The 18631-nt window shown below is 37.6% G+C and overlaps 1 protein-coding gene across 3 annotated transcripts in view; it reads left to right on the top strand.

Annotated features, from left to right (window-relative positions):
• PTPN12 (protein tyrosine phosphatase non-receptor type 12) overlaps positions 1-16524 on the top strand; it is a 70645-nt gene extending 54121 nt beyond the window's left edge. The window contains exons 12-18 of one of the 3 annotated variants that reach the window (XM_039570370.1): positions 48-133; positions 7580-8544; positions 11511-11588; positions 12907-12995; positions 13956-13986; positions 14485-14601; positions 15213-16524. In XM_039570370.1, coding sequence (XP_039426304.1) covers positions 48-133; positions 7580-8544; positions 11511-11588; positions 12907-12995; positions 13956-13986; positions 14485-14601; positions 15213-15274 — 1428 coding nt within the window. In that variant the 3' untranslated portion in view covers positions 15275-16524. The remainder of the gene's footprint in view (positions 1-47; positions 134-7579; positions 8545-11510; positions 11589-12906; positions 12996-13955; positions 13987-14484; positions 14602-15212) is intronic. The other 2 variants (XM_039570372.1, XM_039570371.1) reach the window with 2 other exon arrangements.
• Positions 16525-18631: the final 2107 nt, after the last annotated feature.

Genomic DNA, 18631 nt, shown 5'->3' with positions numbered 1-18631 from the left:
TCAGCTTTACAGCCATGAGTAAAAATACCCTTTTTTCTTTTAATCAGGATGAAAATAATACAGAAAATGCTGTCAGTTCTTCAGATGCTGAGAAACAGGATTCTCCTCCACCAAAGCCTCCAAGGACCCGCAGGTAGTTAACTGTGTTCATACGCTATTCTAAGCTGAAAGATTAATAAAAAGTAAAATAAAGCTACTGATACCTTAAAGACTTAAGATGAATATGTTGTGTTTATAAATAGAAATCTACATAATGTAAATAGGAGTCTTGTGATTGACTCTAAATATAAGCTACAATATCTTTGTGAAGTCTGTGTTTAAATAGACCAACCTTGCAATGATTATCTGTGAGTACACAAGCATACACTTTTACTAGTCAGATACGTTAGATCTACTTGTGTTTTAATTCTGCTAGGTGATATAGCAAAACAAACTTAAAACGGACTCAAATAATGACTGAACCCTCATTTTTGGAGACAAAACCATAGTGGAACATACCCATGTGTTCCAGAAAAATCTCAGACAAGTACTGCTTTTGACTAAAGTATAGCAACCAAATGCTGATATTATTGAGAAGAATTGGTCTCACCAGTCCTTTAATTCAGCAGAGGAAAAAGAAAATCTTCTCCAGCTCTTAAAATGCATAGACATAGCTTTACAGAAGCCAAAACTAAATCTGAACCAACAGATTCATCAGCCTAAAATGGGTACCCAACCCAAGTGTTAAGACAGCTAAAGAAGCAACTCTCCTGAGCTAGGTGTCCAAGCCCCCCAGCTGGCTTGTGAAGGGCTTATAGGGGCCTTTGGCAGGTGATCTTGCCTATAGTGTTACATTGGCAGGTGTTACATTGCCTGTAGTTAAGTAGACATAAGGTGAGTGCTTGGACTTCCTAAAGTTATAGAATGACACAACAAACCACCAGCCAGCTGATATTCTTGCATAACATTTAGTTATAAGTATAATTCCTTTAAAATAAAGTAAGAAAGAGATGGAAGTGAGTTGGGGCTTTTTACAAACAAATTACATGGTTGGTGCTATGTAGGCAACACATTTTTTACCTTATTTGGATTGATGGTAATGTGATTGTATTCAATTATGTAGATTAAGATGATGACAGAGGAGTTAGTTAACCTGTGTTCATGATGAGTTCCAAGTCCTTGAAACTTCATCACTGAGCTTAGAAATATGATTTCTGTCTAACAGGTAATTTCCTTACTAATGTTCCTTGAAATAATCGTAGGTGTACCTTAGGTTTTATCATTTTTATATATTCATGTAATATTAACGTGTATAATTCACATAATTCATGTTTAAGCACACATCTGTCTTATCTGCACTGCATTGTTCTTTACTTGCTGCATTTAGTTAAAATCTTTTAATCTCCCCTTAAAGCCTGGGGTTTTTCTGGGCCTGTTTCCATAAACTCATACTTTCCCATCTGCCAGCACTGGCAGGCAGATTGGTTTCTTAGAGGTGAGTAAATGGAAGCTTTTAGCAAAGCTGTTGTCTTTCTAAAATGGAGATTATTTTTGAAAAACAATTAATTAAACCCCTCCTGGAAGATGCTTCTGAGGAAAGACTTTATTTGCTATTAGTCACATCTGCTCAAAATACCCACTAATGAGCATGTTTTTTTCTTGATGTGGGGGATAATTTTACAAATCTACAGCCTGATTCAGTCAGGACATAGAGCCAGGTTTTGTGTACTGTGGATGTTTTGGCATAGGTTAACATCCTTTTCCTGGGGAGGATGGGAAAGCAGAATCAGTGAAACATTCTAATTTAATCCCCATATGCAGAAGGCAACATTTTTATGTTGCCAGCCAAACGTGTACTTGAGTTTTACATGAACTGTCTCTGAAGAAGTTACAAGCAAGTTGCTAAAGCTACTATTTTTGAAAAGAAAGCAGGCTTTTAAATTCTTTATATTCTGTGTTGTAGATGGCTTCAGAATGTGTACTTAGTAAAGTACGCTGCATTTTTTTTATGGGAAGGTTTAACATTTGCTTTGTTTTCTAAAGCAAAAAGGGCTATAGGGACTGATAGAGCAGAATACTGTAGGCCAGCTTGGTTTCAGATGAACTTGCCTGAGATGATCCTGACTGAGCAGGAGAAAAGTTGGTTTTTATTCCTTGGCCTCAGGGTGCTTGTTTTCCATATTGTTACCAGACTGAGCCATGTTTGCTTAGACAGTAAAGTTTATGATGCCTGTTAATTTTTTTCTGATGGCCTCTAGTCTGCTGGATGATGGTGACATCTCCTCTGCAGCCCTTTCCTCTGGCTAACCGCTCAGGACATGGCAGAATTTTTCTGTGAACGTGGCTTTCTCACTCTCTTGTTCTGTTTGTGATATTGTCATGAAATCATCTCAGTATCTTCTTTAAACTTGAAGATCTCTTCCTCTGAAAGTGCAGCTAATATCATGTAAACTCTCATGTTTGTGCTAAGGATGAGATGTCATTAAAGACTTTTACCATGCAAGGTAGGGAGCTTACTCAGAGAGGTATAATTAATCCTTTTAGTACTTGCTTTGGCCTGGGCATGTACTGGGGAAGGAGTAATACTTTCTAGGCTGCTTTTATGTCTTTTTCTTCTTGGAAGTTACAAGTATCTTTAGGCTATAGATATTAAATTGATATTAAATTTGTATTTTATTTACTTAACTCACCATGAAGCATCTAGCTCTACTTTTTTTGCAGAGGTTTTGGAATTGTATTGCCTTCCAGTCTTTTATCACCTTGTGATGCTTTAATGTAATTAAACTTGCTGTACAATATGTGAGTGTAGTAATTTAGCTTAATGTCTCTCTCCATTTGATGTCAACATTAAAAAAATTCTAATATTACTCCTTGATTATTACAGAGGTAAACAAGAACAATTCATTAGTGCATACATCAGCACTTTATTCCATAAATTGCTTGGCTTGGCAGTTGATCAATTCTTGTAAAAGTCACCTTTCTTTAGAGGACTTGAGGGGATGGAAAGCCTTTGTTAGACATGTTTTAATTATTTTCAGGTTAAGGTAGGAAGAGGACATAAGTAAGGTTTAACTTTGTTAGATAGAAGACTGCAAAACCCCTAAGTTTTAAATTTACAGTTTAGGACTGTACTTGATTTTGCATGACTGATGCATCAGAATTCAGAGGGAGCACCTTAATACCTTTTAAGTATTAGTCCTTGAAATATTTGTGTGCTTAGTAGTTGCTTCTAAAGTATTTGGAAAAAGAGGTGGTTTATTTTAGTCAGGTTTGGTTGCAAAAGGTTTTTTATTTTCAAGTTCAAATGCAGTTTGAAATCAAAGCATAAACTTAGACAAAATCACAAAAAGCAAAGATGATGTAACGGCTTTTTCGTATGCAGTGTAATGAAGAGCTACGTGCTGCTGTCTGAAGGAGAAAAGGTGAAATACTGCAGCAGTTTAACTTCTCATCAGATTCTCTTTGAACTTAAGTCTAATGATACATTTCCAGGGTTATGTGTTATTCTGTTTCACTTCAAGCCCTGCAAACCATCTCTTTGCATCTCCTGCAAAGCTAAGATAAAACTCATTGATGGGTGTTCCTTCTTAGTGAGCTGTCTCTAATTTGTATGCCACAATCAAAAAAAGCCAAAAAGCCTTGCTAAGTAAATTTTAAAAGATAAATTCACCAGTTGGTTATTTTTATGAATTCATTGTACTTTTATATAAATTATTTGTAGTACATTTGCAACAACTTCACTCACTGGACTGCAGCTTTTCTTTCACGTGGATGGCAGTGATTTAATGCTAAAGTAGAATAATGTGGTTGTCTAGCTTCAGCCTGCTTATGTTGAGTTTAATTTTCCTATTTTAATTATTAGGGAGGATGTAGAGCTTGCTATCTATTTTTGGTTGCTCATAGCAGCTGCATTCCATGACCTTGGCATCACTCTCTTTTATTTGAAACACCCTACAGTATGCTGCATAGAATAACCATGGATTACTTAAGGCTTTTTTCTTTTGAACACTGGCCAAGTTTCATTTAAATCTGAACCTATTGTGCACAGTTTTAATAATATAGCTCTTTTCCATTAGGAGTAGAATGGCTTAGATTTTAAAACATTCTAAAAATTTGTAATGTATTGCAGAGAAAGCAATAAATGGCTTTTTTCATGTATACATTTTTGGTGGAAAGCTGTGGTAAGGCTTTTTTCTTTTGACAAATCATAGTACAAATTGACAAATTGTGTGCAATTGTTACTATGACAAATAATTTTAAAAAGTTGTTATTGCCTAATTCATGGTTTACCTGACACCTGAGAAGCCACTGGCACTAGGGCACTGCCTCAGTTGCTCAGGCTGTGTGGCAGTAAAAGTGTATGAAAAAGCTGCCTCGATCACCCAGGGACATTCCATATCCAGCTGTAAATGAGGAAGTGCCGAGGTAGTGGCATTCCAAGATAATCAGGAGCAGTTGTATCTGAAGAGGCACTTCAAGGCTGAGTCATGACAAAGCTTTCTATTTTTTTTATCACACAGTGAGATTTTGCAAACGTATGTGTTTATTTAAAGGTCTAATACAGGAAAGCTTACTTCTCTTACTTGAATGGCCTGGCTTTCTTTGGTTCACTGACTCTTTTCTGTCTCAAATTCCTCTTCCATGAGCTTTCTGTTAGTTTCCTGGTATTTTAAATTAAGCTGGTTTTACTGCCTCCTGTTGTTTCCAATAGTATTAGTAGTTCATGTTCAGATAGTTTTCTGCCTCTGGGGGCAGAAATGTCTCTGGAGCACAGCTGTTGAGGGACATGCCCAAAGACAGCATTATGCTGCAGCCCAAAATACCCAAGATTCACAAGAGTTTTAGAAAAAACTACTGCCAAACAGAGATCTTCTGAATGTGTACATATCCTAATATTTCTGCTGTGTAGAAACAGACAAAAACATTATTTGCAATGCAGAACATGTGAAATAGTAATATTAAAAATGTCAGTAAAATGGAAAAAATGTTACCTAGTGGCATGTTTCCTAGTTTAAAGAGAAAAAATACATTAGAATGCTATTTGGGCATCTCAGTTGCTGAGGACAGATATCCTTCAATATTAATAATGCGAAGAATGATTTTCGGAAGTAACTTCTAACTTCTTCACTGTAAGCTCTCATTTAAGAGTGAAGGAATGGCATTTAACTTCAAACATAATGGGGAATATTGTAGTAGTTCTGTACAGGAGGAAGTTGTTTAATCAGCTTTTGGGTTGCTGATTTGTGCAGCATTTCCTGTATCATCAGTTCTATGGATACATCTAAGGGAAGTGTTTGAATACACCTGGGGCTCTGTTTACCAGTGGATCAAAGGGTAGAATGATTTCATTGTAATTGGTAAAGAACTTAATGAATTTTGACTGGTATCGTGGACTGTCTTGGGGTGACTATAACCTTGTTATATCTAGTTTAATGCTAATTTGCTCCTTTAGCTAATTGTAATGGTTAATGTTAGGTCTGTACCAGATAAGAAATTAGTTTTGCTGATTGCAAACAACTCTGGGTCAGGAAAATTAGGTCAATAAGGGAAAACCATGATTTTCAGTGGGAGGATTTAGTGGAGATTACTGATGAGCATCACTGCTGGTAAAAGAGGGCATGTAAACATTTGTGCAAGTGCACTCACTGTCTCCCTCCCTGTGTTCCCCTCCCCCATTCGGAACAGAGGAGAGAAATCCAAGAGGAGGGAATTCTCCTGTCCTTAGTGTGTATTAAATTGGAGCAAGACTTACATCCCCCCCTTTCCTGTCTTATCTTTACTACTTCAGGCAAACAGCTTACTCTCAAGCTTATTCATTTTTCAACAACATCTACAGGTGAGAGTTCCTAAATTACTTCTGTTAAATTGCATTGATGTGCTTTGTATTCCTCCTGTTCTAACGTAAAGAAAAACAGCAATATACAAGTGGAGGGAGGAGAGGAAGAGAAGGAATTTGAGGCCCAACTGTTTGTGACAGGAGTCAGGCAGAAAATGGAAGAGGTCACCCAGAACTGCAAGGGAATCTGGGGTTTTCCAGATACAAAGATACAGAAACTTTTAGAAGATAATTTGGAAGCTGGGAAACTTGCAGTACTTCAGGGGGTTAGGATTTTCACAAACTGAGAATCCAAATGGTTCTCTTTAGTACGGGAATCCCTTGTATAAAGATTTTGATTCTTCAACCCATACTGCTTATCGCTTGGTACTAACAAAGTCACAAGGGTGAAACACATGCTGTAGCCTGTCCCAAGTCAGGTGTGCTTTTAGTTCTCTACAAGACTCAATTGTGAGACAGACCCTGGGCTTTTTTTGTTTTAGGTTTTTTTCCTATATGTCATGATAGTCTCAAGAATTTGTACTGGCTGAGTCCTTCTTAGGCATGGTTTGGAAGTATGGGAGCCAATAGTATTACTTTGATTTTGCTTGTCTTGTGGCATGCAGACAAATAATGAGAGCCTGTCTGATGCCTTTCTCTTGTAGACAGAGTTCTTGTGCAATTTTATGGTCCTTTTTATGCTGGAGGGTCTCATGAGAGCAGAGTATAGAGGCAGGGTAGAATTCCCTCCTTCCACCTGCTAGCCATTCTGCTTTGGATGCAGCCCAGGACACGGTTGGTTTCTGGACTGTGAGTGCACACTTCTGGGTCATGTCCAGCTTCTCCTCCACCAGCACCCCCAAGTCCTTTGCCACAGGACTGCTCTCGTTCTGTTCAATCCCCAGCCTATGTGGACATTGGGGGCTGCCCCAACCCAGGTGCAGCACCTTGCACTTGGCTTTGTTGAACCTGATGATGTTCTAATGGGCCCACCTCTCGAGCTTGTCCAGGTCCTCCTGGATTTTTAAAGGAATGGAAATGATAAAAATGCCTTCATCAGGTATGCTAAATGTTTGTAGTCAACTACTCTGCATCTAATCTACCATATGCTTGAAGAACTTCTTGTAAGTAGCTTGACGTGAACTGCAGTTATAAGTGATGTGGTCTCACTAATATGCACTGTGATTTGGATCATATATTCTACTGTGAATATTTTTTATGTTGGATGTACCTCATGTCGGCTAAATTTGGTTTGCAACTATGCAGAGACTATTAAATACACAAATGTAAAAATAAAATCCTCTCGGGCATGTGCAGAAAAGTAAAATTGAAGGAAGATATTCAGTGTTAAGTGGGCTGAAGGATTTTTTTTTTTACGAAATCTTTCTTGGCTTTATTGAAATTTGAATTCCATATGTCAAGTTTCTCTGAGCCACTTAAGGAAAAATGTAGTGAAATGCTGCCACAAGAGGGCCTGTCTTGCAGCGCTGTTGAAAAAACACTTCTGGGAAAGGATGTGAGCAATCTTTGAGCTATTAGTGAGGATTAGTTGTGGCCTGAATGAATGTCTTTGTGATATTCTGAAAGACATTTTGAGTGTGTTGACTTAATTCTTGCCTGCCCCACTAGTCATATTCTATAACCATTGTCTGTGTGCAGTGGAACCTCCGTGTGGAGTTTGATATTGGTATGACAGCATTAACTACTGCAGAAGGAGATGGATAGGTATCTAAAATCTTGTTAAATCCAGAAAATTCAGACACTTGTGTTTTGGTTGTTTTGCAGTTGCCTTGTAGAAGGAGATGCTAAAGAAGAAATCTTGCAGCCTCCAGAGCCTCAGCCAGTACCACCAATCCTAACACCATCTCCCCCATCAGCTTATCCAACAGTCACTACGGTGTGGCAGGACAATGACAGATACCATCCAAAGCCAGTTTTGCACATGGTTTCATCAGAGCATTCAACAGACCTCAACGAGAATTATAATAAGTCCACAGAACATTCAGGGAAGAATGAACCCAGCGAATACGCAGAGAAGAGGCTGGAGCGCAACTTAAGTTTTGAGATCAAGAAGGTACCTCTTCAGGAGGGACCACGAAGCTTTGATGGGAACTCCCTGTTGAACAGGGGACATGCAATTAAAATTAAGCCTGTGTCATCCTGTGTAATTGATAAGAACTTTAAGCCACAGGAACAGATTTCAGGGGATTCATTTGTAGATGCTCCTCAAAACTCATGTATGGAATACAGCGTGCCACAGTCTAATACAGCCTTAATACCTTCACCAGAAAGTCTGCAGAGTCAGCAGGTGTCTGATAACCCACCCAGACCAGATCGTCTGCCTCTGGCAGAAAAGGGACACGCCACATGGTCACTACATGGGCCTGAAAATGCACTGCGTACGTCCGTGTCTGAAGAGTTGTCTTCAGACGCCTTGTGTCACGGTGTTAAAACTCTCTCTCTAGTATCAAACACCCCAGTTGAACATCCTTCCAGTGATACTGTTGATCATACTCCTCTTTCTGTTCGAGCACCCCTCTGTTTTACTAATCCTCTCCATTCAGATGATTCTGACACGGATGAGATGAACTTTGACGGAGCCATGAGCAAAAGCGCGTCCAATGTGTCAACCGCAAGTGCCACAGTCTCTGCTGCCACTAATACTGAAAACATTTCTGCCAGAAAAGTATTGCCAATGTCTATTGCTAGGCAAGACTTAACAGCTGTAACATGTTCTGAAGATGGCAAAGGTAGGTTTCATTGAGGTTCAGAAGTGCTGCTCTTTATCTAGCTGCATCTGTGGAATTGGACAACACAAATTTCTTTGCAACACAATTTTCTAAATGTAAATTTAATCAGTGCAGTATGGCAGCTTCAGAGAGGGCACAACTCTTTTCCTAACAGCTTTCAAATTGCATGTGAGCTGTTTTTGGTGTAAGGTACTACAGACCATGATTAGCTGCTTCAAAAGCTGTACTGTGAGCTTTATTGTGAACATTTGTTTAATGCTTTATTTATAATGCCTTCCTGTAGGTTTGTATGTAATTGTAGGTTTCTATGTTATTATTTGGTGCATATTTTTTCTCTACACCCAGTTTCATGGAAGTGTCTATAATAATTGGGGATTGACTAGTCAAAGCATTTTCAACAGGCTTGTGCAAATACATAACAATTTCATGCTTATTGGTTGATGTGCTGTTCCTAAAAATGTGGATGTAACCTAATTCACTGTGTTGGTCTTTGAAGTTGCTCATGATTTGGCTCCTGCATTTTAACAGTGTTGTAAATATTTAGCTGTGCTTTCCTCTTTTTCTGTACATGGCTGGGGGTGACAAGCTAATACGGCTGTTCATCTAAACATCCATGTTATGCTTTATTAGCACTTCGAAAATTATTTAGTGGCTTTTTATCTTTTACTACTTTTTTTGAATTTTTTTTGGTGAAAGTTTCAAGTTCTAACATTTTCAAGTTAGAACGTTGTTTATTGAAGGCAAAAGGGTCCCAAAACACATGGGTACAGATTTCAGTCAGGCTGGCACACTTAAGAGCAGATGGAGCACAGAGCTGGGAAGAGTAGATTAGGTCTCAGTAACTGCTTGAGCAAAGCCCAACAAAACAAGAAGTAAGGCTGTGGAGCTGAAGGAAGAGCATGAACTTCTGGATTCAGCTCAGACTCTTGTGCTTGGAGCTGCTTACAGTGATGGCCTCACCTCAGGAGCCTGTGCAGACTTCATGAATTTCTGAAGTGAAATGGGGCTCAGTGTATGATGCAAGATGCAGAACCAGCTGAATTGAAAATACCAGCTTTGTGAACTAAATGTTCACCAAAAGTCATATATCCAGAGATGTGAACTGTTTTGCAGCCTTAAAAACAATCTGTTTCTATAGATCTTGATATAGATCTATACGTATTGTGAATTGTATCTGTAGATTGTGACATTATATGTAAACACAGGACAATACTTGCACATACGTGTGTATTTTTAATGCTGGGACTTAAAAGATGCTCTGCAGAGCTGACAATGTCCTTTTGTCATAGCTATTTCAACTTTGCAAGCAGTCCTCCTTGTATTTATTTTATAGATTTGCAGGCTATTGTATTTTTCCTTTTAGCCAGAGTTTTTTTCTTCTTTCCCAGAGCAATTATTGTTTATCACACTGTTTGAAAATTATCACCTCTCTGTGCATCTCATTATGTAGATGCTATAAGAACGTGCAAATAAAATAAGTGATATGTCATAAATATGATAAAGAATTGGAGAAATGTCACTATAGAATTTGATTCATGTAACTGTGTATCAGAAACGTCTTGAAGTAACAGTTACAGCCTTTGTGCTGCTGGTATGTTGATGATTTCACAGGAATTGATTAAAATTCTAGCATTAATTTTTTTATCATTTATCTCTTGTTATTAAGGGTGCATCTCTTCCCACTTTGTATGATAGTGAACGCTTCCCATTTTCTGTTCTGGTTGCAGGTCTTGTAATCCCTCTGGGACTCAAGAATATAGGGTTAGATCGATTTGCACCAGTGATCCTAAACCCTGTTTACAGTGGCTTTCTCATTTTCATTCTGGCTTAGGACTCTTCTATCTGAAGCTGGGAATGTGGCTGCAGTCACCAGTGAAACTTGTCTGTGAACTTACCAGCCCCCTAATTGCCTAACCATAGCTGCTGGTGTACATGATCTTACCACACAGTTAAATCCTCTTTTTCATTCAAATGCAGTGAAAAGTAGTTGTACCCTGAGGTAAAAGGAAAAAAAACCCAAACAAAGAGAACAATAAAACATCAACAACATCCAAAACAAAACCCTAAAAACTCATTTTCAGTTAGTGCATATCCATGGTGACTTTACTTCCTGGTTTGATAGAGGCCCTTTCTGTTAATGGTTTTCTTGTGCTGTATAGTAAATTTGAGATGGAGGAGGTCTCAGAAGTCACTTGGAACATGCTGGCTTGTAGGAATTGATGGAATTCTGTCCCTGCAGCAGCTGGGCATGCTGGCAGCTCAAGCTTCATGGCTTTACTAGTTGAAGTGTGTCTTCGTATTTTTGAATCCTGTGCAGAGTACAGTGGTCAGATGAGATTTCTTATGGCAGCAGCTATTTTAAATTGTTTTAAACCTTTAATTATGACTCCAAATTTCTTAGCAGGTCAGAGAGGGGCTTTTGCTGCCAGAATAGCTTGTGCTCGTACACCCTTGGGAGGTGAGAGGGAACAGACTGGGGACAGGATGTGGTATTGGCATCAACAGTAGCCATCTCCTCAGGCTCCTATTTACCCTTCTGCCTAGTAAACCTTGCACTAGGCTGTTTAACTAGTTTGTATCAGTGGTGTGGGAGCCAGTGAGCCTCAACATGGACTTGGGGAGCAAAACTGAGACCTGAAAGAAGGAAGAAAAAGTATTCTTTGGAGTTACTGAGTTACTGAGGAGTTTTTTCCTCCAAATCATTTAGACTGAAAATGCTTTGTTTTCTAACATAACACTCAAACTGATCCTACGCCCTTAATTTGAAGTTAATGTTGTTAGATGAAGTTGCTCCACGGCGTTACTGTGGTAAACCAAAATGTTTAATAATACTTAGAACAAGTTTTTCTTTTGCTTTAGATTTTATACCAAGTTTAGAATTATCTCATATATGAAAAGATCAACTTCTAAAGGTCTAGGAGAAAATCTGTGTTTTTTAACTTATCTAAATGTCATATTTGATTTAGATGCTGATGCTAGTGAAGATTCCTCTCCCCCGCTCCCAGAAAGAACACCAGAATCATTTGTATTAGCAAGTGAACAGAGTGAGTTCTTGATGTTTGGTGATAATTGGAGATAAAATGTGAAGAGCATGTCAGTATTGTATTGTATTTGAATACCCCGAGTTTTGGTTAGTGTGTTGGAGCAAATTGTAAAATGGAATGAAAGCTAGCACATGTAGCAGCTTATTTTGAGGTTTAACCTCTACACACCCTTGAACACAGAGAAATTATTTTTCATTTTCTGACTAAATATGCTGTTATATGATATTTAAGTAATTTGAGACTTCAGTATTAGTGGAGCTGGTTTTCAATCTGAAGGGTATGGAAATGAGATGATACAATGGGAAGATGCAGTACAGTGAGGGAATTTCCCAGCTGTTTTAGTTTCCTACTGCTCCCAGGTAGGGAATGGGTACTCACATGAACAGTGTTTATCTGATTCCCCTTTCTTGGGCAAAGGAAAGATGATGACACCTCATTCTGCACTGCATGTAGTGAACAAGCCCAGTTTGTGGTTCACTCTTTGCCTGTGTCAAAAGGGTAACTGCAAGAGAAAGCTAACACTTACAAATGATGTGCTCCTATTATTTTGTCCATTTGTCAAGCTAATTAATGGCAGAATACAAAACAGATTAATTGAAATTAAGTGATAAATTAGGTTGATGCTTGGTACCTCCCAGAAAACCTAATATCAATGTAGTTATTTACTGAGACTTTCGTTTAGTGTCATTTTGAAACTCAAAAAATTTTGGCCCAATAGTTAATCTAGGTATTTGCAGCATAAAAACATTGAAGTTCTGTAAATGTGTTCTTTGAGCATCACGAGCATAGGTAGTTGAGTCAGAGTGATCCTTTCTTTGGATATTGTGGACCTGCTGCTTTTCTGTGACCACACAAGGAACAAAGTTGATTTCTTAAAAAAAAAAAATCTCTCTCCAGGACTGGAATCACTAAAACACTTCCATTTTGTTTGTCTTGTTGCATGATGTCAGTAAAGGACAGGTGTGGCTGTCCTGACTTGTACGTTTACTTAGGAGTTCTGAAAAACACCTATTATTACTGCACAGCTGATGTAACAGAAGTTCTAAAACATCCTTGAAAGAGAAGCCAATTCCCTGTTGATTAGGAACCTCGAAAGGAACAAAATGAACAGCCACAATGCAAACACTGCAGTCTTGTGTTTTGAGTTATATTGTGGCATTTTGCTTTATCTGGAGCACTTCTCACGTAAAGAGATTTTCATGTTTTTACAAGCATTTAATTTTTCAAAAAATGGTTTAGAGCACATTTCTAATGCTGTGTACTAATGCCTCATCATGAGGAGAACTGAAGTATGTTGAGTTGATTTAATTCTTCCTAGGCACGCCCTTGCCGAAGCCAGTTCTGGTTGCACAGTCGGAGTGGAGCGTGTTGCGTGATCAGCATCTGCCTGAGCAAACAGCCTCCACGGTAAGCCCAGGAGACAAGTCTGTACTAATCAGTTCTGGTTTGGTTGGGAGCTACAACAAAAAGCAAAATACATACTTGTGAGAAGTTGCAGCTGTTGGTCATCTACAACTGGCCAGTTTTACCTCTGCCTGAGCTGCTGAATTGATGTGAAGAGCATGTTTTCTTTCCAAGAAAATTATCTGGTTTTCTAAGGTCAGCAATACTTTTAAAAGGAGTCATCCTTAATATATCTTAAATTATGGCCTTAAGAGTGTAAATATGCTGCTTTTAGGGAGCTTGCTGCCTGCCCTTAATGGATCCTAGGCCAGTTCAAACTGGAAGAGAATTGCAGTCCCTTATCCAAGCTGCTGTATGGAGCAGAGCCTCAGTCCAGGGTAACCAGAGCTTTTTCTAGCTGGGTCCTGAAAACCTCAGAGATGGACACTGTTTATCATCTATGGGCAACCTGTTCCACTGCCTGAAAATGGTTTTTTCTTATGTCCATATTTATTTTAAACAAACCATGTTTTGCCCATCAAATTTCACTTTTCACTCATACAGCTCAAAGTCATCCAGCATGATCTAGGCAAAATTTTAAAAGCATATAAATCCTTTTGACATTTTTCACTTTTTTTCATGTGCCGCCCCCCATACCTCGCTTAAAAATACGACAAAAAAAAAAGATGTGAGTTTTCAGGGACTGTAAATGTAGTGTGAGAACTAACCTACCTAAATTTGCAAATAAATTGCAGTGTCATGTTTTCAAATTTTCATTAAATGCTAAGGTTCTAATAGTAAACTGTTTTATTAACTACGGTAGCATTTTTTGTCAATGTTGAGTCAAGTAAAAAATGTAGAAGCAAGTAGGTATTTCCATGAATGTTACATGTTTTTCGCAAAGTTTTCATAATCTTAAATTTCTCACTTTTTAGTTTTTTGGAAGTGGTTTGTGTAATTATTTTATATATCTCTCATTAACAGGGTTTGAAAACAACTTCACCTATACTACCTGGTAAGTGGCGGAAAAACTTTTTTAATTTTTTTTTTTCAAAATACATTTTTCCTACTGAACAAAAATTTGCCTGAACTTCATGTTTGCTGTGAAGATATTGTCAGTATATTGTCAAATATATTATACTGAATATATTGTTACATATGATGTCTAAACACCTTTAGTTCAGAAAGAACATGAACAGATGCCTTCATGTTGATGTATTAAATAGCACTGTGAGTTTTTGCCATAAATAGGTGCTATGTGGGATTTCCATACAAACTAACACAAAATAATAATCCAGATTTGGCAAGCAGGAATATGTTGCTCTCACTGAACATCTACTTCATAAACAATTTTCAAGTATTGCTTTTAGGAAATGAGAAATTGGCTTTGAAAGCTTTATTTTTGTAAATAATATTTGCTGCCAGCTGTTTTCTGGACTGTAATGACAAGTGGCATTGCCACAGTGGTGACTAAATGAATGTTGTTACAGTGAGGGCTCTGTGTATTTTCCAGATCGTCCTGAACGAAGCAACAAAACACCAACTGACATTTTACCTCAGATTTCTTTTTCTGGTTCCACTGATACAAGAGGTCAAATTTCAGAATTTCCTGCAGAAGTAACAGATATTGGTAATTACAAATCTTTCAAAATATGATCACTAGATGACTTAAACAGGGGATTCAGTATCAGTACTGGTTTGGATAGCTGCTGCTACTGGCACCCTCCAACTCACTGAGATGCAGAACCCAGACAAATAAGCCTGCCTAGTCTTTTTAGGAGTGCTGAAGGAGTTTTCCCCAGAATAAATGATTAAATAATTCTTCACTTTGAAAAAAACACAAAGTGTATAAAATATAGAATTTGTCAAATGGGTTATAATTTTTGTAAAGCACCAAAAACTTCCAGAAATAATACCTGATAACTGCTTAGGTATGCAGAGAAGGAGGAAAAAAAAAGATAACAAAGGCTGTAATACTGTATTTACTGAAAAGTACTTTCCAGTGAGTTTTAAGTACTGAACTATAATGATATACAAATTCTTCATATTTGTATTTCCTATGGCCAGAGTGCCTTCAAAATTCCTCATAATACAAAATTGTTTTCTAGCCCTGAGAGTAAATCTGTTCTGTAAGAGCTGGAGCATGTCTTAGTGATCTTCTGACTTAGTGATCTTCTGCCAGCCTTTGTGAGCCTGTGTTGTACCAGCAGACAAAAGTATTAAATGCATTTCTTTCCTTAGGTTTTGGTAACCGCTGTGCAAAGCCCAGAGGACCAAGAGAGCCACCCTCAGAATGGACATGATCCAAGATCCAATGGACATACTATCAATAAATTATACTGGAAAACTCAAGTGCCACTGAGAACTAGAGAAATAGTGTTCCACTTTCCTGGGGGGCAACTAACACAGAGCAGTGTAGATCTAACTATCAATGGTACATTCTTGCAGTGTATCCCACGCAAAACCTGACACATGGTTCACAACAGTGGATTCCAGTATTACAACCTAACTTTTTTGCTGGGGCCATCTACCTGCCTTACTACACTTAGGAGAAAGTATTACATATGATTTATTTTGTAACTTCAAGTATTATTGCCTTAATGTCTTTTAACCCTGTTACACGCTGCTTGTAGACATATGTTAATATAGTAATACTTTTGACAGATTGTGTTTATGGACTACTTTTTGCTAACATTTGATTACCATGTATGCATTATTTTGTATATGTACAGGGCAAGTAAGTATATAATTTGATAAAGTTGCAATCATAAAATATTAACAGAAGATGTAAGAAATCTCTGCATGATCTAAATTTTTGTGTACCTTATTTGTAAATTATTTGCCCTGAAGTTTTAGAAAATAGTTTCTGGGGTTTTTTACAAAAATTGCTGGACACATACAGCCAGAATTGCAGGTTAGCAGAGATAAAAGATTGTAATGCATTTTGTAAATTGTAAGCAAAAGGTTATTTTTATATTATATACTGTTTAATTGTCAGACCTGATTTGTTCTGGTTTTCATCTAGTCATGGAGATTCAGTAAGTGCCTTGGAACAGTATTGAATTCTCTTAGCCTGTGTATGTTACTTCAGTGTTTTGAGTTCATCTGGAATTAGATTATCAAAAGTATTTGTACATTTCTTAGTATATTTGACCTGCCAGTAAAAGAGAAACCATTTTACATAATCAACACTCCTTAGTTTTCATTTTAATGTTTCATCAGTTACAATCTTTAGAAAATTCATCTCTATCACCTTTCTGTATAGTAGGATTTTGCAGTTTTAATATGACGTGTTTCTAATTTGGGAAAACCAGAACACACTGGTAAAAGGACTGTTTCAATACCACTGTCTTCTCTTACAGATGGGGAATACAATTTTTGTTGTTCAGCAACTGTGTATGTAAGAAAGCAACTTATATGAAGGTTCACCTGGAGCCCTTGCAGCTACACTGTATCTTGGCAATATATTATGTCAAGAGTTAATCCTTATAAGGATTCCTTACTTAAACTTTTCTGTAATACAATCTTTAAATTAAAGAAAGCAAAAATCTCACTATGGGTGTTTTTACTCTTAGGAAAGAAAACTTGTGTCCAGAAGCAAAGTGTAACAGAGTGATGGATGGCAGTCTGGGCTAGCTTACAGATCTCATACTTGAACAGAACACTGACACTCAGGACCTTATTTTTAGCAACTACTTTTAAAGTTCTGGCTAGCAATAATGTCAGAGAAGCAAAGAAGAATGTGTAGAAGAAAATGTTCATTTTAGGTAGAGAAACTATATTAATCTAAACTTTAGCCATGGAAACATTGTCTGATCTACTACTTGTACTTTTAGTGTCTCTGCTAAAAGAGCTAATGCCCAGATAGCAGCTCTGTTGTAACTTCCTGAAGGTACCTATCTTGCAACTACAGAAAGTCTCTGACTGTGGATTTAATCACTATGTGCTTGGTACATGTGACAGATTGCCAAGCTGGGGAGCTCTTTCAAAGAACTGTGTGCACTATAAATACTTCCCGTCGATGTAGTTTTGCAATTACTCATTTAAAAATAAATAATTCAATGATATATGCCATCTTGGATAACCTATATCAACTATATTCCTGATTTGTAAACAGTTCAGACAGCTGGAATGTTCTGCAGTTGGCAGAATAAGGCTGGCCTGAACTTTGTTTCCCTTCCCTCACATTGCAGATGATTAGCTCAGACTTTCACTCTTATGGAGCTCCTGTGGATTTGTAATGTGAGATGGGCTGTCAGCACCCCATGGCAGTCCAAATCACTGGAACTTTTGGGAAAAAAAGTTAAGAGAATTTCCAAATATGTTTTGGATGTACTTTTCAAGCATCCCTTCCATATTTGTCTACCAATAAAATACAAAACTGTGCAGGTAGTAGATTTCTGTTTTTCACACAGGAATTTCACTTACAGCAAAGGCTGACCCAAATCTGTGCACTACATACAGGGCATCTGGTTATGTTTAATTAAAGTACATCCAGGTTCATCTTTTTTTCCCCTTAGCTTTGCACAGATTTGGATCCTATTCCAGGCTGAGTTTCACAGAAAAAACTCAAAGAAAGGTTGCAGTCTTTCTTTGCTTTAGTGATACAAAACTGCAATTATCCTATATAGATTTCTGTTTCCTTTGACAGAGCTGATTCACAGCTCGCTGTTCCCTGCTTTGAGTTTTATATTTTTACCTACTGTATTTCAGATAAGCTGACACTTTCAAGAGCAAGGTGAAACCTGCCCAATGTCATTACTTTCTGTATCTGCTTTTGTGGGTGGTGCAGAGATAACTGCAGGTCTGGATGGTTTACGCTGGGGACTTTCATGTCGTAACTTTGAAATATTACCATCTTAACAGCTTCATCAAAAAAAACCAATCAACCTTGTGGCTGATTTGAAATGGAATCTAAAAGGGTTTAGAGTATTACACTGGCTTGTGAATTATCACTGAAGCCATTTTGTATATATATTGAAATCAATCCTGTTTAGTTCCAGTCTTTCATGTTATTTTTTCTGAAAGCAGTCTTCAGCTTTCATCTCTGAAGTGCAGCTTTTCAGGCATTGACGTGATTACTGTAGCAAAGAAGACATAATGCCACTCACCCCAACTATTTCTATGACTAACTGCTGCATTGGCTTGTTTGTCATTCTGTATTTTTCTAATATACCATTGATTAATTTTTTCTAAAGGTATTAATATTGAACAAATCATGCAGTGAATTATCACATCAAAAGCAGAATGAGTTCTCTATGCTTTAGAAACGTGATTTCTCAAGTCTCAAGAAAGCTGACCTCTGCCTATACCACTGTTTATTACTCAGCATCTGTAAGGCTGTGTATTGATGTGGCAGGTAACTTTCTATTTTGGTAGTAATTAGAGCATTATGCCAGCATTTTTATTTCTTATCTGCTAGGAAAACCTGCTGCATTTACACATAATTTTCCTTAAAGAAGTTTCTAACTTGGGAACTGGGCAGAACAATGAAAATCTCAAAGAATTACCTCTGGGTTTTTGTGTATTGGAATCTTGGATTGGGTTTCTTTGGAGATAAATCTCTAAAAGAATGAATGAGATCAAGTGTGATCAATGACTGGGCAGCGTGATAACCCCGTGCTGCTGGAGCAGTTGCTTTTAGCTGCAGGTCAGACTGT

Source organism: Corvus cornix, chromosome 1A (genome assembly GCF_000738735.6).
Source record: "Corvus cornix cornix isolate S_Up_H32 chromosome 1A, ASM73873v5, whole genome shotgun sequence".
NCBI lineage: Eukaryota > Metazoa > Chordata > Aves > Passeriformes > Corvidae > Corvus > Corvus cornix.
This window is presented reverse-complemented; position numbering and strand designations above follow the sequence as displayed.